Source organism: Leptidea sinapis, chromosome 10 (assembly GCF_905404315.1).
Source record: "Leptidea sinapis chromosome 10, ilLepSina1.1, whole genome shotgun sequence".
Classification (NCBI taxonomy): domain Eukaryota; kingdom Metazoa; phylum Arthropoda; class Insecta; order Lepidoptera; family Pieridae; genus Leptidea; species Leptidea sinapis.
In genome coordinates, this window is record NC_066274.1 from 13,359,247 (window position 1) to 13,382,497 (window position 23,251).

The 23,251-nt window shown below is 34.8% G+C and overlaps 2 protein-coding genes across 3 annotated transcripts in view; one reads left to right on the forward strand and one right to left on the reverse strand.

Annotated features, from left to right (window-relative positions):
* Positions 1-23,251, reverse strand: part of LOC126966361 (RING-box protein 2) — a 96,973-nt gene that overhangs the window by 58,096 nt on the left and 15,626 nt on the right. The gene's annotated exons all lie outside the window — the stretch shown is intronic.
* Positions 22,141-23,251, forward strand: part of LOC126966322 (facilitated trehalose transporter Tret1-2 homolog) — a 68,201-nt gene continuing 67,090 nt past the window's right edge. For both annotated transcript variants that reach the window (XR_007729711.1, XM_050810312.1), the window contains exon 1: positions 22,141-22,346. Coding sequence is in view for 1 of the 2 variants with exons in the window: in XM_050810312.1 (XP_050666269.1) it covers positions 22,260-22,346 (87 nt within the window). In the remaining variant the exon portion in view is untranslated. The remainder of the gene's footprint in view (positions 22,347-23,251) is intronic.

Here is a 23,251-nt window from a genome sequence, read left to right on the forward strand (position 1 = left end):
AGCGATAGACTATTGCTTGAGTAGGGACATGGGCTACATTTTATCCCGGAAAATTCCATGGTTCCCGAGGGATTTTTGAAAAATTTAAACTCACGTCGACGGGCTATAGGTTTAGTTTGCCACAGCGATCTTTCTCGAAATAAGATTTATACAATATCTTGGGAACGAGAGTGGAAACGGGAACCGGAACTGGAATAGGACATGAAATAATATTCAATTCCAAACTTGCTTCAGGCATCAGCTAGTAGATTAATATTAATCTATGATGGAGCAATGTAAAACATTTTTTTTTATAAAATAGAAGGGCAAACAACTCTACGGGTCACTGCCGTACCGAACGGCCGTTCCCAATATACTACCTACAGATAGAGATAAATTGCTACCTTCTACTATCAGTAATTAGCTGTCCCAATATACTCGATAAGTCATTCTTATCGCCTTATATTGGGACGCGTGAATTGCAATTTCCATACAAACTTCTATCGCTGGTAAGCTATACGTCGTCCCATTACCAGACAGCGTGTACGGATAAGATTAGTTACCGTCGATAAGTTTATTGGGACAGAATAGTCATCGATAGTTACGATTTTTATCTCAAGTAAGAGATGAACTGAATATTGGGAACGGCCGTTAATGGCATATGATTATCGGCTTCCATGTTCTCAAAGTCAAAGTTCTTTATTTGCCAGAAACATTCACATTCTCCAGAAAGGGGTGGTCCAATGTGGTCAGCGCAGTTAAGGGACGTATTGTTATCGATCTCTCTGCTTGAACTTGTGGCCAAGGAACAATCCGTGACCCTTTGTATAATTAGCAGGCACCGTAGTAAACAATAACTTAATTTTATTGATACAGCGCCATCTGTTTCTTATACATATAAATACATTCTGCGAAGCCACAGTTTAAGCTCTAATCAGTGACATTTTGTAATAATATTATATTAATGTGCAGCCTTGAACGAATTGACCTGACGACTTCGCCTTTAGCCCTCTAGCCACTTATTGAGCCTAATAGTCACAGTAAACGATATGGCTATTTCATCTAAAACTTTTGAAGATTTGTTTAAATACCGAATCCACGCGGACTGAAGAAAAATCTGACCAACTGAAACTCATTTAAGCCAAGATGAGTTAACGTTTCGTTTGGCTTTTCTGGCTGGAAGCGTTTCGTAGTAAATTCGGTCCGGATGATGTCAAAGGTTTTTTTAGCAGACTGATCGGACTAAATTGAATGAAACAGACGTATTGAATATTTATTTTATAGAGTTTTTTACTGACTCGCTTATGATATTCAAAATCTTTATGGTAGGTATATTCTTGACCTTCCTATAAGAATGAAAAATATTAAATAGGTAGAATAGGAATTGCATATAATAGGGACAAATTAAAAAAAAACAATTGCGTTGCGGTATCAAGTAGTACTATTGGTCTCGAGTTTGATCCCCGGGTTGTACAAATTGGTTTTTCTGTGAGTTTTTCAAAATTTGAAAATGAAAATGAATTAATTTTGGAATAAAAACTGACACATTCATACAAAAACGTTTATGAGAACAAAATATATGCTTAATCTAATACTTAACTTACTTAATACAAAACAAACAAAAGCAAAACTTGATGTGGCAGTGGTCTTTCAAAACTGGAGTCCACTCAGTTATAGTTTTCAAGGATAATAATAATTATAAGAGTGAGCCTATAAATTAAAATTAAGAAATCAATGTTTTTCCTCCAATCCCTCAAATGGGGGTTAAATATACAAAAGAGGGGTCTGTACAAAATACGTTAAGGGTAGGTACTTAAATAGGGTAGGGTAGAGGGTACTATAATAGAGTAGAGTAGAGGGTACTAAAATAGGGTAGGGTAGAGGGTACTAAAATAGAACCCCAGAAGGGTACAAAAATGGACTCATAAAACAGGTAAACTTTTCTTCTTTTTACAAAATGTAGAGTTTGTAGAGTCAGGGGGGCTTTTAGGTAGAGTTATTTGTTATTTATTTCATCTCTCAGAAGAAGTCTCTGGTCTATAATTCTTTGGAAGTCCGGTGGGAGCACTTACTGCCTGTAAAGTTTTTAATGGTAAGATCGTTACTCATCATAAAGTGATAACCTGTGTGGGTTCTTTGTACCGAACAAATACCTCCGTAACCGTAGGCATGAACTGTTAACGGTTCCGCAGAGGCGCACAGAAGCGCATGCACAGTCGCCTATAACCCGCATCCTCACCGCGCTCAACGGTTCAATCGCGTCGTTCATAAATCTTGGTAAAAAATTCAAGTTTTATTAATCCCAGAAGAATATATTTGACCCCAAACGATAGTCATGATATTATTAAAGACATACAATCCAATACTAGCATAGATCATTGCCAGCAATTTGAACTAAAATTAGCATCAGAAGAAGAGGTACATAAAATTATTAATAATATTGAAACGAACGCCATGGGAATTGATGCACTGAACATTGATATGATTATCCTAACCTTAGATGCAGCACTCTCCACAATAACCCAAATAGTCAACAAATCTTTATCCACCCATACCTTCCCTACTACTTGGAAAAGTGCACTTATAAAGCCTATACCCAAAAAAAAATACTGTTACAGATTTAAACGATTATAGACCAATTTCTATTCTACCAGTATTTTCAAAAGTTTTAGAGAAAGTGGTTCTCAACCAAATGACAGTATATTTAGAAAGCCATAATTTAATTCCAAAATATCAGTCTGGGTTTCGTAAAGATCATGGCACTGTGTCGGCTTTGTTACATATAACCGATGACCTAACTGAGGCCACAGACATGGGATATACTAGTATAATAATACTGCTAGATTACTCCAAAGCATTTGACTGCGTACTCCCGGAACTACTTTTGAAAAAACTCGAACACAATGGTTTCTCTTTTAACACCTGTCAATGGTTTCGATCCTTTCTATTGAATAGAGAGCAAAGGGTAGTTACTGAGGGAATGGACGGACAGAAGAGGTACTCGACTGCTATGCCAGTACAGAGAGGTGTTCCCCAAGGCTCCTTATTGAGCCCAATCCTATTCTCCATATTTACCTCTGACTTACCTTCACAGATTCATCACTGCAAACACCATCTCTATGCAGATGATACACAATTATACTACTCATTCCTTGCTAAGGACGTAAACGAAGCAATTATTAAAATAAATAGTGATCTCAATAACATTTATACCTGGTCAAAAAACAACTGTCTCAAGATAAATCCCTCTAAAACACAAATGATCATCATCGGAAATAAACATAAAAAAGAAAGTGTGCTGAACTGTCAGAGCAAAATTAAAATAAACAACACTGATATAGCAATAGTCGAGAATGCGCGCAATCTTGGACTTATCTTGGACGGTGAGCAAAAGTATGTGCAACATATAAATAATAAAATAAAGACAGCTTTCTTTAAGTTAAAAACTTTATACAAAATAAGACCTTATATCAATGAGGAACTTCGTCATCGGTTAACTGAAGCTATCGTGTTATCCCACTTTAATTACTGCAGCAGTACTTATGGTCCAAGACTAAACCAAAATATGGAATCAGCTATACAACGGGTGCAAAATGCTTGTATACGTTTTTCCTATCATATTCCCAGACGTGAATTCATAACCCCTTATTTAAATAAGAAAAATATACTTAATATGAAAGCTAGAAGAGAACTACAATACGCATGCTCAATTAAAAAAATAATTTATTGTAAAAAGCCAGAATATCTGTTCGAAAAACTGAATTGGATGAAAGATACACGCAGTTCTACAAAATATTTACTTAAAGTACCTAGACACAGAACTTGACACTTTAGAGGTTGTTTTAGATTTCTATCAGCAAGTATATGGAATGATCTGCCTCCCCCCCTCCGAGGGAAAATGAGTGCATATACATTTAAAATCAAGTTGAAAACTGCCTTACTAAAACGACAACTTGCTCGTGAAAATCTAAAACACTCTTGCATAAAAGATTTAAAACTAAAGCACTTTTTTTGAATCTCCATATTATACACACCACACACACACATACACACGCAAAAAAACAAGACCATAGCAAAGAGTAGGGATAGATACTTATGACTATAGTGTGATATATTCTGAATATGTAATATAAATATGTTAGATATAGTAAGAATAAATAGTATGATAGATTTTAAAACATAATTATATGAAACTAAGTATATGTATAATTACAAGATTTGAAAGTTTATTGTAAAATTACTTGATGATTTATATCTGGTGGACCTCAGGGAGGGTGGCGGCTGAAAACCAGCGCTGCTTGGAGTAATGTACGCCGAGCAGCAGAAGCTGAGCCGCTACCTTTTGTTTTCATTTTAATTTGTAATCTGTAGCATGTAAGTTATTCTGTATTGTTTTTTCTTTGAAAACAATAAATGTGATTTTATTTTATTTATTTTTAAATTTATCTCGGACAAGTGATAGCTATGAAGGAGCCAACAGAAAAGAAATTGTAAGTAGTATTCACTTGTATTCAAATATTAAGATCATTAAAACAAGTGATGAAGAATGAATGAATATGGAAATCTCTATAAAAGACAAGAGAAAACAATTCAACTCTTGCATGCTGCCTTGCCTTACCTATGGTTGTCAGACCTGGGCCCTAACCCAAAAACAAGTAAGTTACAAGTTTGCAAAATTCAATAGGATGAAGTGTAGTCGGGGTAAAGCGCCGAGACAAAATGCGAATGGATCATATCAAAGGAAAAACTAAGTTTAAAGGCATAGAGAAAACATTACGCACTTTGAAATTGAGATGGGTAGGCCACTTTATGAGGGATGAAACACCAAAATGGACTAGAGCAATAACTGAATAGTACCCCAGAGGAGATAAGAGGAATAGAGGAAGACAGTTTATACGATGGGAGAATGAATTGAAACAGATAGGAGGACCATTGTGGACTAGAATAACAAGGAACCGGTAAGAATGGAAGACCTTGGAGGAGGCCTTTGCCAAAGGACAAACAGTCACCAGAAAGAGGACACAGACTGTTTAAAGTTACTGCAAATAAAAAATTAATAATATAGTTATGTAAGATAAGTTAATTAATTAAAATGTTTTTATAGTATGTGTATTAGTTAGTAAGTAAATTGTTATGTATTGTTAACTGTAATAAAGGCTTTATTATTATTATTATAATCCCAGAAGTGAGCTATCATCTTCAGCAGCCGTAAGATGTCCACTGCTGGACAAAACATCCCCCAAAGATTTCCACGACGATCGGTCCTGTGCTGCCCTCATCCAACGTATTCCGGCGATCTTGACCAGATCGTCAGTCTATCTTATGGTGAGGCCCCCAAAATTGCATCTTCCGGTTTCTGCCCCAACGGCCATCTGTCCGTCGAACTATGTGCTCTGCCCACTGCCATTTCAGTTTCGCAATCATTTGGGATTTTTTTTTCAAATTTGAAGTGAGGGATATCTCTTTATCATGGATTTTTCCGTGATAAAATGTAGCCCATGTCCTTTCCCATGCTCGAGTCTATCGCTATACCAAATTTCATCAAAAGCGTAACAAACAAACTTACATTCACATTTATAATATTAGTAAGGATAAAGCATTCAACATTGACTCGTCTATAAAAATCAATGTCATTCAATAAAAATAATCAGTATTTATTTTATTAGCTGATTGGTATATTAGCATTCCATCATTAAATGGTTTATTGGGATTCTAATACTAAACCTGTATTTTTAAAAGGTCTGCGTCTGTAGGTTCAGTTATCAGTGCTTGGTGATATACAGGCTGTCCCAAAGTTATGGGACATGAAGGGAAAGTACCTTAAATATCGAAGATAGGCTATTTTACTGAAAGAAGACTTTATGTTATTTTTAAATGTTAGGAATTCCGCATTCAAAGATTTTCTAAAAATTACTTGCCTCGTCTGGGAATCGAACCGACTTAAATGTAAAAAAAAAACAACCCTACTTTTATGATGCCAATCGAAAGAATGGCCAAAAACTAATAACTCTTCTTAAGTAACATAATATTTTAAATGAAATTAGTCAATTAAGTGGGTATTTTTTTGTAAATTATTTAATTAAATGCTCAAAATGTGATCTCTCTTGTCTTACGCAAATCGCCAATATTTTAATGAGTCCGCTGCCTGTTGATTTTCTTAACATTTTATGGTGAATACTCGATATGATATGGCACAATTCTGTTTGTAACTCACCCACGTTCTCATATCGCTTTTTGTATAGCATACCTTTCACATATCCCCAAAAAAAGAAATCTAATAGTGTAAGGTCCGGGGATCTGGCCGGCCATCGAATCGGTCCATTCGTACCAATCCAAGTAGGAAAACATACATTTTACGTTGTTCCTTTCTTTTAAAATACTATGTTACTTAAGAAGAGTTATTGATTGGCATCATAAAAGTAGGAGTGTTTTTAATTACATTTAAGTCGGTTCGATTCCCAGAGGAGGCAAGTAACTTTTAGAAAATCTTTGAATGCAGAATTACTAACTTTTAAAAATAACATAAAGTCGTCTTTCAGTAAAATAGCCTATCTTCGATATTTAAGGTACTTTCCCTTCATGTCCATAACTTTGGGACACCCTGTATATTTCTGGTTGCGTTTTGTTCTTAATTTAGTAAGTATTTTGTGTTTTTTAAACCGAGGCGCCATGTTATTGTCTACTAGGAAGATTCATTGCAAGACGATGTCGAACACAATGTACTCCAATTCATCAGTGTTCGAATGATTAGTTTCACGTTGTGCGATGGTAAATTTAAATGGCCGTCTGTTTATCTAAATTAAAAACTAACCGATTTCACTGATGAAATAATATTGTCGTCTGCGTTTTGAGAAGTTTGAGCGTTCTACGATTTAATGATATTTTTGACATCGATTAAAGAATAAACGGGCATGCGGTCGCCTAGTGGAAAATAATCACTGCTACCTATGGAGTCATCCAACCTTCGAGATATTCTATAAAAGAAGAGGACTGGAAACTGTATGTACCTACTTGATTAAATTATATATATTATAAGAGATAATTCCACCTTCGCACGACACGCCACCAGTTAGGATTTCATCCCCACCATCTGGATGTGTGGCGGTCCTCCACACTGGTTTTCAAGGAGCTTTCTTCCACGAACTACAAAGCTGTGTAATGAGCTTCCTTGTGCGGTGTTTCCGAGACGATACAACATGGGTTCCTTCAAAAAAAGCGCGTACACCTTTTTAAATGCCGGCAACGTGTGACTCCTCTGGTGTTGCAAGAGAATGTGGGCGGCCGGTGATCACTTAACACCAGGTGACCCGTACGCTCGTTTGTCCTCCTATCCCATAAAAAAAAAGATTGTGTTTAAGTTCAATCAAGTGTGTTTTATTCACGTTATGACTGTTGTTATTGTGTATGGGTATGGTGTATGTATAAGTATGAGTGAGTGTGTATGTGTGAAAGGTGATTTGTATACCTACTGTATTTTTAGTATTTATGTACCCGATCGACAGTAATATTGTTTATGAATCGTATTTAGCTTTTCGTTTCTCAACCGCCGTTTTTATCTATCCCAACCAGGGAAAATTTTTGGGCCCTTACTAGGTACAAATACCATGACATCAGGATATTTTCAGCTTTCGTAGACATTAAACTAACACGTAGCGTCATCTTGAAGGATTTTCTTCCACAAACGTAAAAATGGAAGCGCAGAAAAAACTTCTCTTGTATCTTCAAAAATCTGGACAAACTTGTTTTATCTTGAAACTTATCGAACTTATATAAAATTCAACTAAAAAATAGAAAATAAATTTAAATTGAAAATAGTGTAAAAAAAATATATTTTATTGTAAAAAAAAGCGTGGGGTGTAGAAGAATTATTATTTTAATAATATCTTAAAAAGCACCCCACCCCTTTTATAAAAAACATCAGCTTTATACAGTCACATAACAATCGAAGTCTTATACAACTGAGAAAGATAACCTAATTCTTTCATAAACTACGTCAATTAATAATATTTGTTAAATTCTTTTTAGGAAACATTTTTGCATTAACAGCCCAGTTATTTTTAATAGCAGAGTTATAGTTATTAGTTTCTTAATCTTCTGTTAAATTATTTTCAGAAAACGTTTACAGCTTAACAGCCCTATTATTTTGAAAAGCAGTGCAGCTAACGCCTCGTTGAGCATTAACAAACAAGCGAAATGAGACTTAATTATCATTCCTAAACATTGTATCGTTCGATATGCGATCACCTCCATAAACATTGTTTACAAGATGTCTAATGTCACAGCACATGTGCAGCGTACGTTCGACGCAGTGTCGTCAATGAAAACAACAACTTGAAATTAAAATGTGCCTCAGCGAATTGTTTGGTTTTTAGTAAACAAATGATTCTCCAACAGTTACTATGTTAGTATATTCCAGATAACTATGGACTTGAGGTTAGCTCTTTGTATATCATCTAAAATATAAAGTACAACTTTTAACAACAAATTTGTGTGTACAAAATCTATATTAAAAAAAGGCCAATATTTCCGATGAAAGTGATCACAGCCGCCCAAATTTTCATGTTCCACCAGAGGAATCACAGGAGCGTTGCTGGCCTGTATCCATGTCGTATCGTCCTGAAAACACCGCACAAGGACACTCATTCTACAGCTTGGTTGAACGTGAAAGAAACTTTCCTGAAAAACCACACTGTGGAGGAACGCCACAAATCATAAAACAGGTCAAACACTCCGTGATAAATGCGGTGAAGTTACACCAAGTGAGCCTCACAGAGCACTTGGATCCCCGACAATTCGAGCAGCTCTGTCCTGCTAAATATGGTATTCCACTGTCGCGTCATGACAGCGGTGATTTTATTACTTTATACAGTTATAACCTGAGATGTGACACCTGTGCGATCTACACATAAATAGTGAGTGATTAATTTTGATTTGTCACAACAGATTGTCATGACAAGTTCCATAATTAAAAAATACTGAATTCCGTTCAAAATCAGTGCCGGGTTCTAAAGAATTTAATATCATCATCATCATATCAGCCGGAAGACGTCCACAGCTGGACAAAGGCCTCCCTCAAAGATATCAACGATTATCGGTCCTGCGCTGCCCTCATCCAACCTACTCTGACGATCTTGACCAGATCATCGGTTAAAGATGTGGGAGGCCTACCAACGTGGTCGCCGACAATCTGTCAGTCGAACTATGTGTCCTGCTCACTGCCATTTCAATCATTTGGGCTATGTCTGTGACTTTGTTTCTCTTACGGATCTCCTCATTTCTGATACAATCTCGCAGAGAAATTCCGATCATAGCCCTCCCCATTGCCCTCCGAGCGACAACGTCTTCGTCTAAAGAATTTAATATATATTTAATTAACACATTCATTGTGTCATTATTAAGAGAAGTTATGATAATAACAGGAAAACAAACTTGTACAATATTGATATTATTGTTGTTTCGAATTTATGTCAAAGCCTTTACAGTAGATTGATAAAATGTTGTTAACTTTACATATAGCATTATTGATGCACCAGTCGATTTATTTTACTACAATGATTGATACCACAACGAAATCTACAATGATTTAAGATAAAATCATGACTTCTAAATAAACAAGTTCATAACTTAAAAAATTAATAATCTGCAATTCAAAAACGAGCTTTTTCAAGATGTTCGCCTTTAAATTAAAAAAAGGGGGGAAGGTATCCCACATTATTCAGTGGCTCATTTTTTATTAGTTAGTGTGTTAGTGTTATTTTTATAGCAGAACACAAGATTATCTACTGCATACATATTGCTTGATTAAAAAAAAAGAATGTTTCACTGTAACGTAAACAAAGAAAAACTATGAAATTATATTTGCAGATGTTTATAATTTATAATATTTTGATACATATGCTGCTGCAGAAAAGGGAAATTCGAGCGGTCTATAAAATGTGTTCAAGGGATTCATTGAGAGAAATGTTTAGTGAAATTAATATTATGACAGTACACTACCAGTGCATATACGAATAATTTCTATACGCTCATAAACATATTGGCCAATTTAAAAAGAATAGTGATGTACATAATGTCAATACTCGAGACAAACTCGCGATTCCTTATAGGTAGATGCATCATAGGTGCGTACGCCGCCTAAGTAAGACGTGTGTTCGTGTTCTTGTCAAGTTATTGTTTTGAAAGTGAAGTTGAAACAACAAAACCGATTGATAGTTAGTTAAAAATTAAACACTAATTCTGTAACAATTTAATTAGACTAGTAAACAGTGATTCAATGTGTTTGTGATGCAAATTCTATGATTATAATATTATTCTGTTATTGCAAATGTTGTGATCGGTCATTGAACTCTAGAGAGATTTTTTGCGACTACCCACTTAAAAAATATTATTAGTGTGGTATTACGTTCAACAATTTCAACGTAGTAAGTCATAGCCAGATAGCTCCGCGGGCAACTCTCTGACTGTAAAGGCATAGTCAGGGGTTCGAGCCCCTGGTTGGAGTACGCTATTTTTTTATTATTAATAAATTGATTATTGAGTTCATCACAGTACTTTAAAAAGAAACGCTAAAATTAATTGAATTAAATTAAATTAAAGAAGTTTAAAAATGTCCAAGGTACACATGAACTGTTGTAACGAAGTAAATGATGAAGAAGATTATTTGTGTTGCACAAAATGTAAAAACGGATACCACCGTGCTTGTTTGAAGTCGACCGGGCAATTTAGCACATATACAGATTCCACGAATGACTGGACGTGTCCCGCTTGTATGTCAAGAAGGCCGAAAGGCAACAGTGAGAACACACCCGTGCGTACTAAAGACACCCTTTTAGCCTATGACAAAAATGTCACGAAAAGATCGACCAAAAGAGTAGCAGTTTCGTCACCAGAAACAGAAAAATCATCTCAGCTGGAAGAAATACGTGAGATGGTGAGTGAAACTGTACGGGCCGAAATGAAAGAAATGCTAACACATATGCGGACTTCCATAAAAAGCGTACTAAATAGTGAATTGAAAGTAATAAGGGAAGAAATCACAGACATGAAAAATTCTATAAATTTTATAAACAACCAGTACGAGGATTTCTTGAAAGAACACCGTGTAAATCAAATAGCTGTGAAGGATCTTAAAGAACATAATGCCAAACTAGAGGCGACTATTAATACCCTAAACACACGTGTTAACGAACTTGAACAGCGATCTAGATACAACAACCTGGAATTGCAATGTGTTCCTGAAAGAAAAAATGAAAATCTAATCAAAATCGTGGAGCAGCTGGGCAGTGTAATAGGGTTAGATATAGCTACTGACAAAATTATAAATGTAATGAGAGTTGCAAAGGTAAATCGTCAAAGTACTCGACCGAGATCTGTCATAGTGCAATTCAATTCTCCGCTTACTAGGGACACTGTTTTGGCAGCAGTGATAAAGTATAATAAGACCAACCCAAGAGATAAATTGAACACCTCTCACATTGGAATCGGGGTAAGTGCGGAAAAACAACCTATTTATGTCATGGAGCATCTGTCACCTGAGAATAAAACTCTACATGCCGCGGCGACTACTCAAAGCCAAAGAAAAAGGATATAAATATGTTTGGGTTCGAAATGGTCGTATACTAATGCGCAAGGACGATATTTCTTATTACAAAGTAATAAAAAGCATAGACTTTCTTAGTAATTTAAGTTAGAGTGTAAGGTTGAGGTCACGTAATGGTGTCATAATCCTAAAAAGGCGCTTCGATTAATATGTTATACCAGAATGTTCGCGGACTAAGAACCAAAACCCAAGATATTTACCGTAACATAGCAGTTAATAATTATGACATTATTATTTTGACTGAAACCTGGTTGAATAGCTCAATCTCAAGTAGTGAATTGTTTGACACTCGTTACACCGTGTATCGAAGAGACAGAGAGACTGCAAAGCTTAACATTAAGTCTGATGGTGGGGGCGTTCTAATCGCTGTCAAGACCAATATAATTTCAAACAGAGTTTGTAACTGGGAAAGCGATTGTGAAGATTTGTGGGTGGTTGTAGATGTGCCCCATTGTAACAGTATACGCCATATAGCATTTTGTAGTATATATATTCCACCTCCTGTAAATAAGAAATTATTCGATATTTTTTTAAATAACTGCAATAGAGTTTCAGAGCAACATAATATGTTAACATGTATAATTGGCGACTTTAATCTTAGCTGTATTTCATGGAATGCATTTTTAAACCTAGCTTACTATAACATACCTCCAGCTCAGAGATTACTGGATTTTATATCAGGAAATGGCCTGCGCCAATGTAACTATGTTCTTAATAATAGGCAAAAGATACTTGATCTTGTACTCGTAGATTTACCTGTATGTTCCGTCAGTTACTCTTTTAATCCAATTAGTAATATTGATCCAATGCATCCCCCCCTTGAAATTAGTATTCCTTATACGAGACAACATAGACTTGCGACTAATACTTCAAACGAGCGGTACAATTTTTATAAAGCCGATTACGATTCCATTAATGAGTACTTGAAGGGAATTGATTGGAATTCGATATTGAACCGAGGTGATATAAATGAAATGGTTAAAGTATTCTACGAGATTTTACAGGTTGCTATCACAGATTATGTTCCCTTAAAAAAAGTTAAAAGCAGTAGGTACCCTTCATGGATGAATCGTAAGGTTGTAAAAAGAATTAAAGAAAAACACAAAATGCTAAAACGATTTACAAAAATATAATAATCCAATGGATGAAATAGAACTAAGAGTGCTTAGTGATCGCTGTGAGAAAATTACGCGTGAGACCTATAAAATTTTTAATGAAGACCTGGAAAAGAAAATTCAGAAAAATCCGAAAGCATTTTGGACGTTCCTAAAGAGTAAACGTAGTAATTTTAACTCATATCCAGCTGCAATGAGTAACGGAATTAAAACCTCAACTAGCGGATTGGAAATTTGCAATATGTTCTCTAGTTATTTTGCTTCGGTATATGATGAATCAAATAGTTCTTGTAATTTAGACTCATTATCTTATTTACGAAAGATTCTCTATCTGGACGTTAGTGAAAATCTTGCAGGCATAGAAATAAATCAGAATGACATCTATAAAAAGCTGAAAAGTCTCGATATTGCAAAAGGTGCGGGACCGGACAATGTACCACCGGCATTCATAAAAAATTGTGCATCAAGCTTAACTTCACCTTTATATCTTATTTTTAAAGCCTCGCTTAACTCGGGTAGTTTTCCAGCTTTATGGAAACAAGCAAAAGTTGTTCCAATATATAAGAGTGAAGACGAGAAAGACATACACAATTACAGGCCTATATCGATTCTTTCGGTTTTTGCAAAGGTCTTTGAATCTTTAGTGTGTCCGACAATTCAAATGCATTTCAAACGTTTCGTGTCTGAGCATCAACATGGATTTTTGCCAGGTAGGTCTACCACAACTAATTTGGTTAGTTTCACATCTTCATTATCAGAAGCTATTGACTCGCAGAAGCAGGTGGATACCATATATACCGACTTTAAAAAGGCATTTGATAAAGTTCCACATGGAGTACTCATTGGAAAGTTATCGTTATATGGGTTTTCAGGCCCAGTGATGAAGTGGCTTTCATCATACTTACAAGACCGTTCGTTTTATGTAGTCATTAATGGATTTAGCTCTTCAACTAATCTGGTAACATCAGGTATACCACAAGGTTCACATCTTGGCCCAATTTTATTTAATATATTTGTGAACGACATTGTTTCTTGTTTTGAACACTGCACACCATATTTATATGCCGATGACTTAAAAATAACGAGAACAATTTCTTCACCAAGTGATTCGATTCTATTACAGGACGATCTAAATAAACTTACCAATTGGTGTGAATCTAATGGCATGCAACTCAACTGCAGTAAATGTGTGCATATTAAATTTACTCGCAAAAATAATATTATTCCGACAAGGTATGAACTGTATGGTAATACTCTTAAAGAAGTTGAACTCATAAGGGACTTGGGTGTTATGCTTGATAGGAAATTGACTTATTTCTACCACATAGAAATTGTAATAAACAAAGCGTCAAAATTATTAGGTTTTATTATGAGACAAGGTCGAAATTTTAAAGATGCCAAAACAAAAATCTGTCTTTACAACAGCCTTGTCCGCAGTCATTTAGAGTATTGTAGCGTTGTTTGGCGCCCACATTATTCTACACACTACTTAAGACTGGAGCGTGTGCAGAAAAGGTTCATATGGCATCTATCATACTCAGCGAATATTTACAAAACGGTGGTGTCTTATAAAAAAAGATTAGAACACTTTAACATGATGACTCTTGAACAAAGAAGAGAATTTTTGGACTTAAATTTTTTATATAAATTGCTAAGAAACAATTTAGACTGCCCCAGTTTACTATGTAAAATTAATTTCCGAGTACCACGCAGATATCCCCGAACTGCAATTACTCCGGTCGTGCCTCCATGCACTAGAACAGTCTTTGGCGCCAACTGCACTATCCCTCGCTTGTGTGAACTATATAATACATTCAGTTCATTAATTGATATAAATATTGATTCCCCTAACACTATTCGTAAATTAGTTATCAGCATTCTAGCCAGCCAGTTATGAGTGTGATAGATTACTTTGCTCTGTTAGTTATAACATAGGTTATATATTTTAATTAAAGATTAGTGTATTTTATTTTATTATATAATTTCTTAGCTTAGATTTAGATTTTTGTTATACTTAGTTGTATGTAATTAAAACGCTTATTATTTGTTTCTAACTATCTGTTAAAAAATTCTCAATTGATTATTGCAGACTGTCAAATTTTTCATATTTTTTTTTCACCGGTTTTAGTTTTTAACTCACTTTTAGATTTGTAATAATGTATCGATAAGCGAAATTAGCATGTAGTGTTTACCTTTAAATGATTTTGCATACCCTGCACATGTAATTTAAATTGTTAATTGTTTAAGAAATATTTTTATGTAAAATCGCTGGTAGACCAATAAATAAATAAATAAATTCCATCTACTAGGCTCCGTAAAATTGCTAAATCTTTTAAGAGGATTGTGTAATATTTTATAATAAACTACCAAATGGTATTTAAAAATTACCTAATATTTTTTTTTAAATGTATTGTAAAAATAAATTAACATCTAAGGCCTATTATAATGTGAAAGATTATTTGAATGATAAAGATAGTTAGAATTAATGTTCTAAATTTTGTTAATGAATATTGATATACTCATTTGAATGCTATTGTAACTTTTGTACTTCATCCTGACTTGCACTAAATAACTTTAAAGTTTAACAGTGAATAAGATTTTTTTGACTTTTGACTATAATATTTATTTTCTTATCTTAATAATATTCACTTTCAAGACTGCACTACAAGTGATAAATTAGGATATCATCCCCACCATATGAATATGTGGCGTTTCTCCGCAGTGCCGTTTTCAAGGGACTTTCTTTCACGTACAACCAAATTATGAAAACAAAGAATGAGCTTCCTTGCGGCGTTTCCGGGACGATACGACATGGTTACCAAAGAGGATGTAAATAATACTACGTAATAAAAGGCAGGACATCCAAAGAAAAAATTTAAATATAGTTTGCTATGAAACGTGCAGTTATTTGACATAAGTTCGAAATAGTAGTAATTACAGTATCGCGATTGGTACGAAGTATAAACCGGCTAAGTTTGAAAGCGAACGTAGTGAAATCTCCTTTGTTTACAAGAGTACAGGTGACCCTGTCAATCTATCAATGACTGCACGTTTCATACAATCGAGTGAATCGCTCTTTTCTTATGGCCGTTCCCAATGAACTATCTACAGATGGAGATAAATTACTACCTTCTACTGTCAGTAATTAGCTGTCAATAATCTGAAGCTGTTCCAATATACCCGATAAGTCATTCTTATCGCCTTATATTGGGACGCGTGAATTGCAATTTCCATACAAACTTGTATCGCTGGTAAGCTATACGTCGTCCCATTGACAGACAGCATGTCCGAATGAGGTGAGTTACCGTTGATAAGTTTATTGGGACAGAAAAGTCAACGATAGTTACGATTTTTATCTCAAGTAGTTTCGCTATCCTGATGTGTACCTACAAAAAAAGCGCGTACAACTTATAAAAGGCCGGCAACGCACCTGTAATTCTTCGACATCTTCGAGGATCATGATGTCCTGAAAAGAAGCCAGAAAAGAGTGCTTCTAGAAGACAAGCATGATACAATATGTCTTATTTATTATCAACACAAAAACTAATTTTTTAAATCAACAAACATACAAACTAATTTTATTGGGTATATAATCAGTTTCTAATTAATTTATTAACCTTATCCTTGGGGTTTTTAATTAATTGCCACATTGGAATTTGGAATTATTTATTCAAAGGTCGTTAAATATTGGCAACATAAATTCGCTATTATAGTGACGTAGTAAGGATAATTGAGACAAACTTCCTTATTCTATGTGTATTTACATTACAAAATAGCTTATGGTCTAAGAGCCCGTGGACACCAGACTTACGTCATTTTATAAAAGCTGAAAGTTTGTCAGCGCATGCTCGAGCATGCAACGATGGTCCATTATGGAGTTTGGGTTGCAGTGGCTTTGGCAGGTAAACGGTACTAAAAGTGTGTAAAATACCGTACTAAATACATCAAAGAATAAAGTGCCACATTTCGGTATTAGCTTCAGAAAATTATTAAAAATCACGTTATTAATTGCCAGACACTAAAGGTCGGAACGCATTACAGCGGCGCTGCGCTGCGCGTCGCTTCACGTCGCTAGACGGTACCTATCGCACTACAGTCTACAACTGCAGTAAGCGGCAGCTCGCGTCATTTCTATAGCAGTTTGCGTGCGAGCAACGTTACAAGGTGAGTGTTGGTGACGAGGATTTGGTCATTATTTCTTTGTTGTGTGCAGAAGAAGAACCTATTAATAGAATAGAATTAAAAATAAGATATCAAAGCCAAATAAACTTTATTCAATTAGGCTTAAGCTAAGCGCTTTTGAATCGTCACTAAAAATATTTCTTTTAAATTACCGTATGTATCATAATGTTTCGGAAAAATTAGAGCTATTGAAAAAAAACATACAAGAATCACAACGGCCACTCTTTTCAATCAATAGAGCATTTTACAATGGCTGTAATATACAAAATAAATTAGTTTGTAAGGTATGCATCCAATATAAATCAAATAATTAATTTAATAAATTTAACTAATAAAATTAATAATTAAATTATTTTTATTTAGTTATTAAAATTAATTAAATTAAAAGACAAAATCCTATAAACCTAACTATTAACGGTATGCATATTGAAGCGAATCTTATTGCACAGCTGTCAAACGTGGACCTTTACAGTTAAAGTCAAGCAGATGATTACGAGTAATCAAAGAGCAATGGAAAGAAGCTTATTAAAAATAAGGAAGATAGACAAAGTAAGAAGCGCCAGGATAAGACAGAAAACCAAGATCACCGATGCACTCACACATGCCCTGGCACTTAAATGGAAATGGGCAGGACATATTGCACGCTATACCGACAGGAGGTGGACTAGAGAAATTACACGTTGGAAGGGGCCAACATCAGGAAAACGAAATGTAGGAAGACCAATAAAACGGTGGGCTGATGACATAGCACAATCAGCAGGAAAAGATTGGATGCAGAAAGCACTTGACAGAAAGTTGTCGATGAAGTTGGAGGAGGCCTTTACCCAATCTGGGATCCATATCTAAAAATTTAACTAAATAACAATCATACTAAAAACCTAGATTAAGCAAATAATACTAACAAAAAAAAAACTAACAATATTGTATATGTACACTTTTTTTTAGAGATATGGAATAAATGGCTTTATTATTATTATTATTATATTGAAGCGACGCGCCGCTTGCTGTGTCGCACTGAGCGTCGCTGCACTGCGCGTCAAAATATTTTCTCGAAGCCAACTCTGCCGCGACAGCGCAGCGCCGCGCTAATGCGTTCCGGCCTTTACCATCGTGGCAACCCCTTGCCAGACACCTAAGTCTGGGCTCCACGGGCTCTTGCTCTATTATATGTAGGATGTCGTAAGTAAAAGTGTCAAAACATGTTAAGACAACAGATTTTTACTACGTAGTAGATTTAAATATTTCTCAGTTGCAAAGAATCCTCAGTATCAATATCATAATGACAAGATAGAAAGAGTGTAAAAGAATTTTCTGCGGCAATTGGCCCACAAATATAATGTACTGAATCGAATCGTAGAGATTCAATAGATATTTGTTTTTTAACATAAAATTATAAAAGGAGGTATCGATAGTCCAAATTTGTTGAATAGGTAGATAATATTATAAGATTTAAAATTCTATCAACTAGCTGCTGCCCGCGGCGCCATCTGCGTGGACGCTATGCCGCAGAAAAAATTATATCTAGCGAGATAATCTGTAACCTACATGTTGTACCGACCTCTTGTAAATTTTCATTAAAAATTTTAATTAAATCTAAATTAGTGCCTTTTTTGGTTTTTCCAGGAGAAACATACAGACTAACGAACAAACAGACAAAAAAATTTTAAGTACTTTTTGGATGAGATAATGCTTGTAGAACACACATCAAGTATTCTTTAAAAAAATATTCAATGTACCAACAGTTTTTACTTTGTTGCGACTTTACGACTTATGATTTTTTACTTATGATGGTATGATGTATAGATAGTACAATACAGTGAAGTAAATCTAATATATAAAATTCTCCTGTCGCGGTGTTTGTAGTTAAACTCCTCCGAAACGACTTGACCGATTCTCATGAAATTTGAGTGCATATTGGGGAGGTCTGAGAATCGGACAACATCTATTTTTCATCCTCCTAAATGTTAAGGGTCCACACGATTTTTTTTTAAATTTTTTGACATTTTTTTTAATTTGTTTCATTATAAGTCAGCATAAAAAATATATACAACTTCAAATTTTCACCCATCTACGATCAACAGTTACTTTTGTATCGCGATTTTAATATCGGGAATACAACGTTTGCTGGGTCAGCTAGTATTCTATATAATAATTAAAAAAAAAAACTAAAAACACGCTAAATAGCAAAACATTCTTCGCTCTTTGGTATTCGATAACATCCTAATATTAAGTAAATCAGTTAAACATAATGGTTGAAATTAAAAATTAACACCAATTCCTGCCTTATTAATAATTAATAAATTAACAAAAATCTTTATTTACAAATTGAAAAATAGAATAATTTTATCAAACTAATGTAATGTCATCGGTCCTCGATAAATCTACGAAGTTTGGTCGAAATCTGGCCGTTTAAAGTGGGTTAATGAGTCGCGCCCAAATAAGTCGGTTACAAACATATATACATACAGGTGAAGCTAATAAAAAGCGTGTAAAACAACCTTATAATCAAAATCTTTGATTATTAAGGTAATCTAGATAAAACCGAGATGCTTTGCTTAAAGCTTCTTAGACAAAGAAGGCTTACTATAGGTATGGCAGATTATATATAGGATAATGATGCATGGCTCTTGTCTTTTTTTTATGAGTATAAGGGACGAGACGAGCAGGACGTTCAGCTGATGGTGATTGATACGCCCTGCCCATTACAATGCAGAGCCGCTCAGGATTCTTGAAATTCTAAGCGGCACTACAACTGTGCTCGCCACCTTGAGTCATAAGATGTTAAGTCTCATTTGACCAGTAATTTCAATAGCTACGGCGCCCTTCATAATGAAACACAGTAATGCTTACACATTACTGCTTCACGGCAGAAATAGGCGCCGTTGTGGTACCCATAATCTAGCCGGCATCCTGTGCAAAGGAGCCTCCCACTATTGGTTGTCTGGTTCTGCGCAGGCCAACTAAATTTGTATAATACTGTTGTTATATTATGATTTAAAAGATGGACTGGGGGTTTCTTATCAGTTCTTCTCCCCATGACAAATCCCTTTTAGGAACTGATGTAGAGTGTTATTACAATATAAATAATAATAATATTGACACACTTTTTTACACAAATTATCTTGCCCCAAGTTAAGCATATATAGCCTGTGTTATGGGTTACAAGACAATGATATATTTAATACAATATACTTACATAAACATACATAAATACATTTAAACATCCATGACTCGGAAACAAACATCCATATTCATCATATAAATGCTTGCACCTACTGGGATTCGAACCCGGGACCTCTAGCTTTGTAGGTAGGATCGCTAACCACTCGGCTATACAGGTCGTCTAATATGTTATGTTATCATCACTCTCTATGGTAAATAAATACATTTCTATTTCAGAATTTACCACAGATTATTTATTACACATTCTACGGTACCCCAACGAGAAGGGGCAATAGGACCGTTATATGTAATTAACCTACGATAGCCGTCTGTCTATCTCAATTGATATTAGATATATCACAAACATGTTCATAATATACTATTTAAATAATTTACGTATTGAGTAATAAGGCTGAGATCTATAAAGCATACTCAGACTTTACTTACGTATAACAATTTGCATATTTTTTAAAATAAGAATTACATAGGTACCATGAGAAAAAAGTTCCACTCAAAAAAATCTCAAACCATGAAGGTTCTATGACAATTCGAAGTGCCTATTACAATAAAACGACAATTTCATACTATTACCCCCATTGTTTAATTGCACAGGACATAATTCTAAATTTACCCACTTATTCCTAATGGTCCGCTAACTTTAAACAGCCGCTAAGGAGTGTTTTTTCTCATTCTGACTTAGGTCAATAGAAGAAGACAGAGTGCGAATTAGCAATGCTTTAAGGCGACACTAAATGCCAGCGACCTTTAGCGATATGAGTTCACGGCTGCCGGCCCGCTATCTATGTAACAAAGCCAATATTTTCAAAATTCTTGACTGGAAAACAGTTTATATGCTTACAATCCTCGTTATTCACTATAAATCTGAATAAATGAACCTACACAAAAAAGTACAAGCTATAAGAATAACTTTTCTGAGAGAAATACCAAAAGTATGCGTCACGCCACTCCAAAAAACTTGTTTAACTTAAAAAAAAAGTGGTAGTTCAAAAAGGCTCAGCAGTGTTAACTATAATCAACAGCAAGCATTAGCAACCTACAAATAAGACTTAAGGATATGTGTAACAGGATTAAGTAGTGGTCATAGCTCGAAATGCTATACTTTCACCACAAAACTTGTCTAAAAACACCATGTTTGCGTGTTTTCTGCTTACTCTTCGCCTTAAGTTAGCAGACTATTATGAATAAGGGGGTAAGTGTTTTAGGAACGGTAACGGTGTGGGGAGTTCAATGGTTTGTTTCGATCTGAAGAAGTGCCAAAATATATATGTATCTATTTTCGAACATACACAATATAATTTGTAGGTACATACTAAGTTACTAACATATATAAAAAGGTGTTGGTAAGGGTGTTTTTATGTTGTTTAAAAAAGGTTTTCACTTCAATAAATAAGTAAACTTGTCTATTTTCACACTATAACTTTCCTATTCGGATAATACAAAGTAAATGTCAAATGTCAAAATCACAAAAATCGTCACCTTTTTGCTCTTAATAGTGATTTTCATTATTATAACACTAGAAATAAGGGATTGCTTGTAACTAATTCTAGTAGGCTTCATAAGATACATAATAGCTTTAAGGGTAAATGTATACACTTCTATAATAAAGTCCCAGCCACTGTTCAGGCATTATCTATAAATAAATTTAAATGTTTTATAAAAAATGGCTCTGTCGTAAATCCAATTACTCCACTGCTGAATATCTAAATGATCGGACAGCCTGGGACTAGATTGTGATTATTTTATAGCGATAAAAATTACTGTACTACTATTGTATATTTTTATTGAAAAGAGCGCTAAAAAAGAATGCTGTGAGAGTTTCTTGCGCCGCTCCTTCTCTCTCAGAGCGCCATTTGTTTCCGAAGCGGTAGTAGTATCTAGTAGCTATTAGAAATGACATCCAAAATAATTCTAAAGGAATCAATTTTGAGAATATAACTGCCTATTATGCCTTTTAATGTGCATAATTTCAATAAACGTACCGCAACGAATCACCATACGACGCACTAATGACGCTTCGACTGGTTAACAAAAGCCAGTATGTTTTGATTCTCCAGCCTCGAAGCCAATCAGTTTTGTCAATCAATTTGTGTTCATATAAACCCTGACGACTGTCGCCGCGGGCTTGTTTCAGAAGTCGCTTCCGCCGGTTCGCACACATCGCGTGCAATATAATAGTGTAAAAGTGTGCTGCACGAGTCGAGATGAAGATCCTGATGAGAGCGGACACCCACTACAGCATAGTGGTGGGTGGCGCAGATTATGAAAAGCCGACGTATACGTTTTCGCAGGTGTGTTGTCAGTTTTCAAAGATTTATGCCCAGTTTCAGTGGAATGACTTACATTTTTTTTGTGGATTATTCACATTCAAAATTGGATTAATTGAACATCAAAATATGTTAGGTTTTCGAAATAATACTGATACATATTAAAGGATTAAAAGGCGTTTCATTGTAACTGTGCTTTTTCATTCGTTTTTCCCTATACGAGTATAATTTATATATATATACGATATATATATACAAGAATTGCTCGTGAATCTCGAAAACGGTTCCATCGATTTTCATAAAATTTAGTACGATATTATAGTATGTGATAAATCTAGCTAGTTGGATCATTGGATGATCCGGAAAGCAGAAGACCCCGGTTCGAATCCAGATGTCCTATTTTTTTTTCAAGTATTGTACATTCTTAAAAATCCGAGCAAGGCTCGGTCGTCCGGATATTTATATTATTATATAGCTACAGTTCTCCTGAAAACTCTGAAAGCTCTGAAAAGGTCATGAAACGTCGGGTTAACTAAAATAATTATAAAAACGTAACTTTTACGCAAAACTCAATCACAATTACACGCATTTTAATCCATTTAAAAGTGTTTCATTTGAATGAGTAACACTCGCGTTAGTCAAAGAAAATACTATGATACATTTTAATGTAAAAAAATTATCTCACAATTTTTACCTGTAAAATACGAGCTTTATTGAAACGGAGGTAGCAGTTTTAAAGATACGATATTTCGTAATCATAATTTATTTTATAATGTACCACCGCCTATACCAACACCCTGAGGAATTCACAAGAGTATTGAAAACTTTTCATTTCAAGGAGTGTGAAAAGTCAAACCATAATTACTATTCTAAAGAAGAGTTCGGCTGTTTGCGAAATATAATGTAAATGTAATGAGTTATTAATGTCC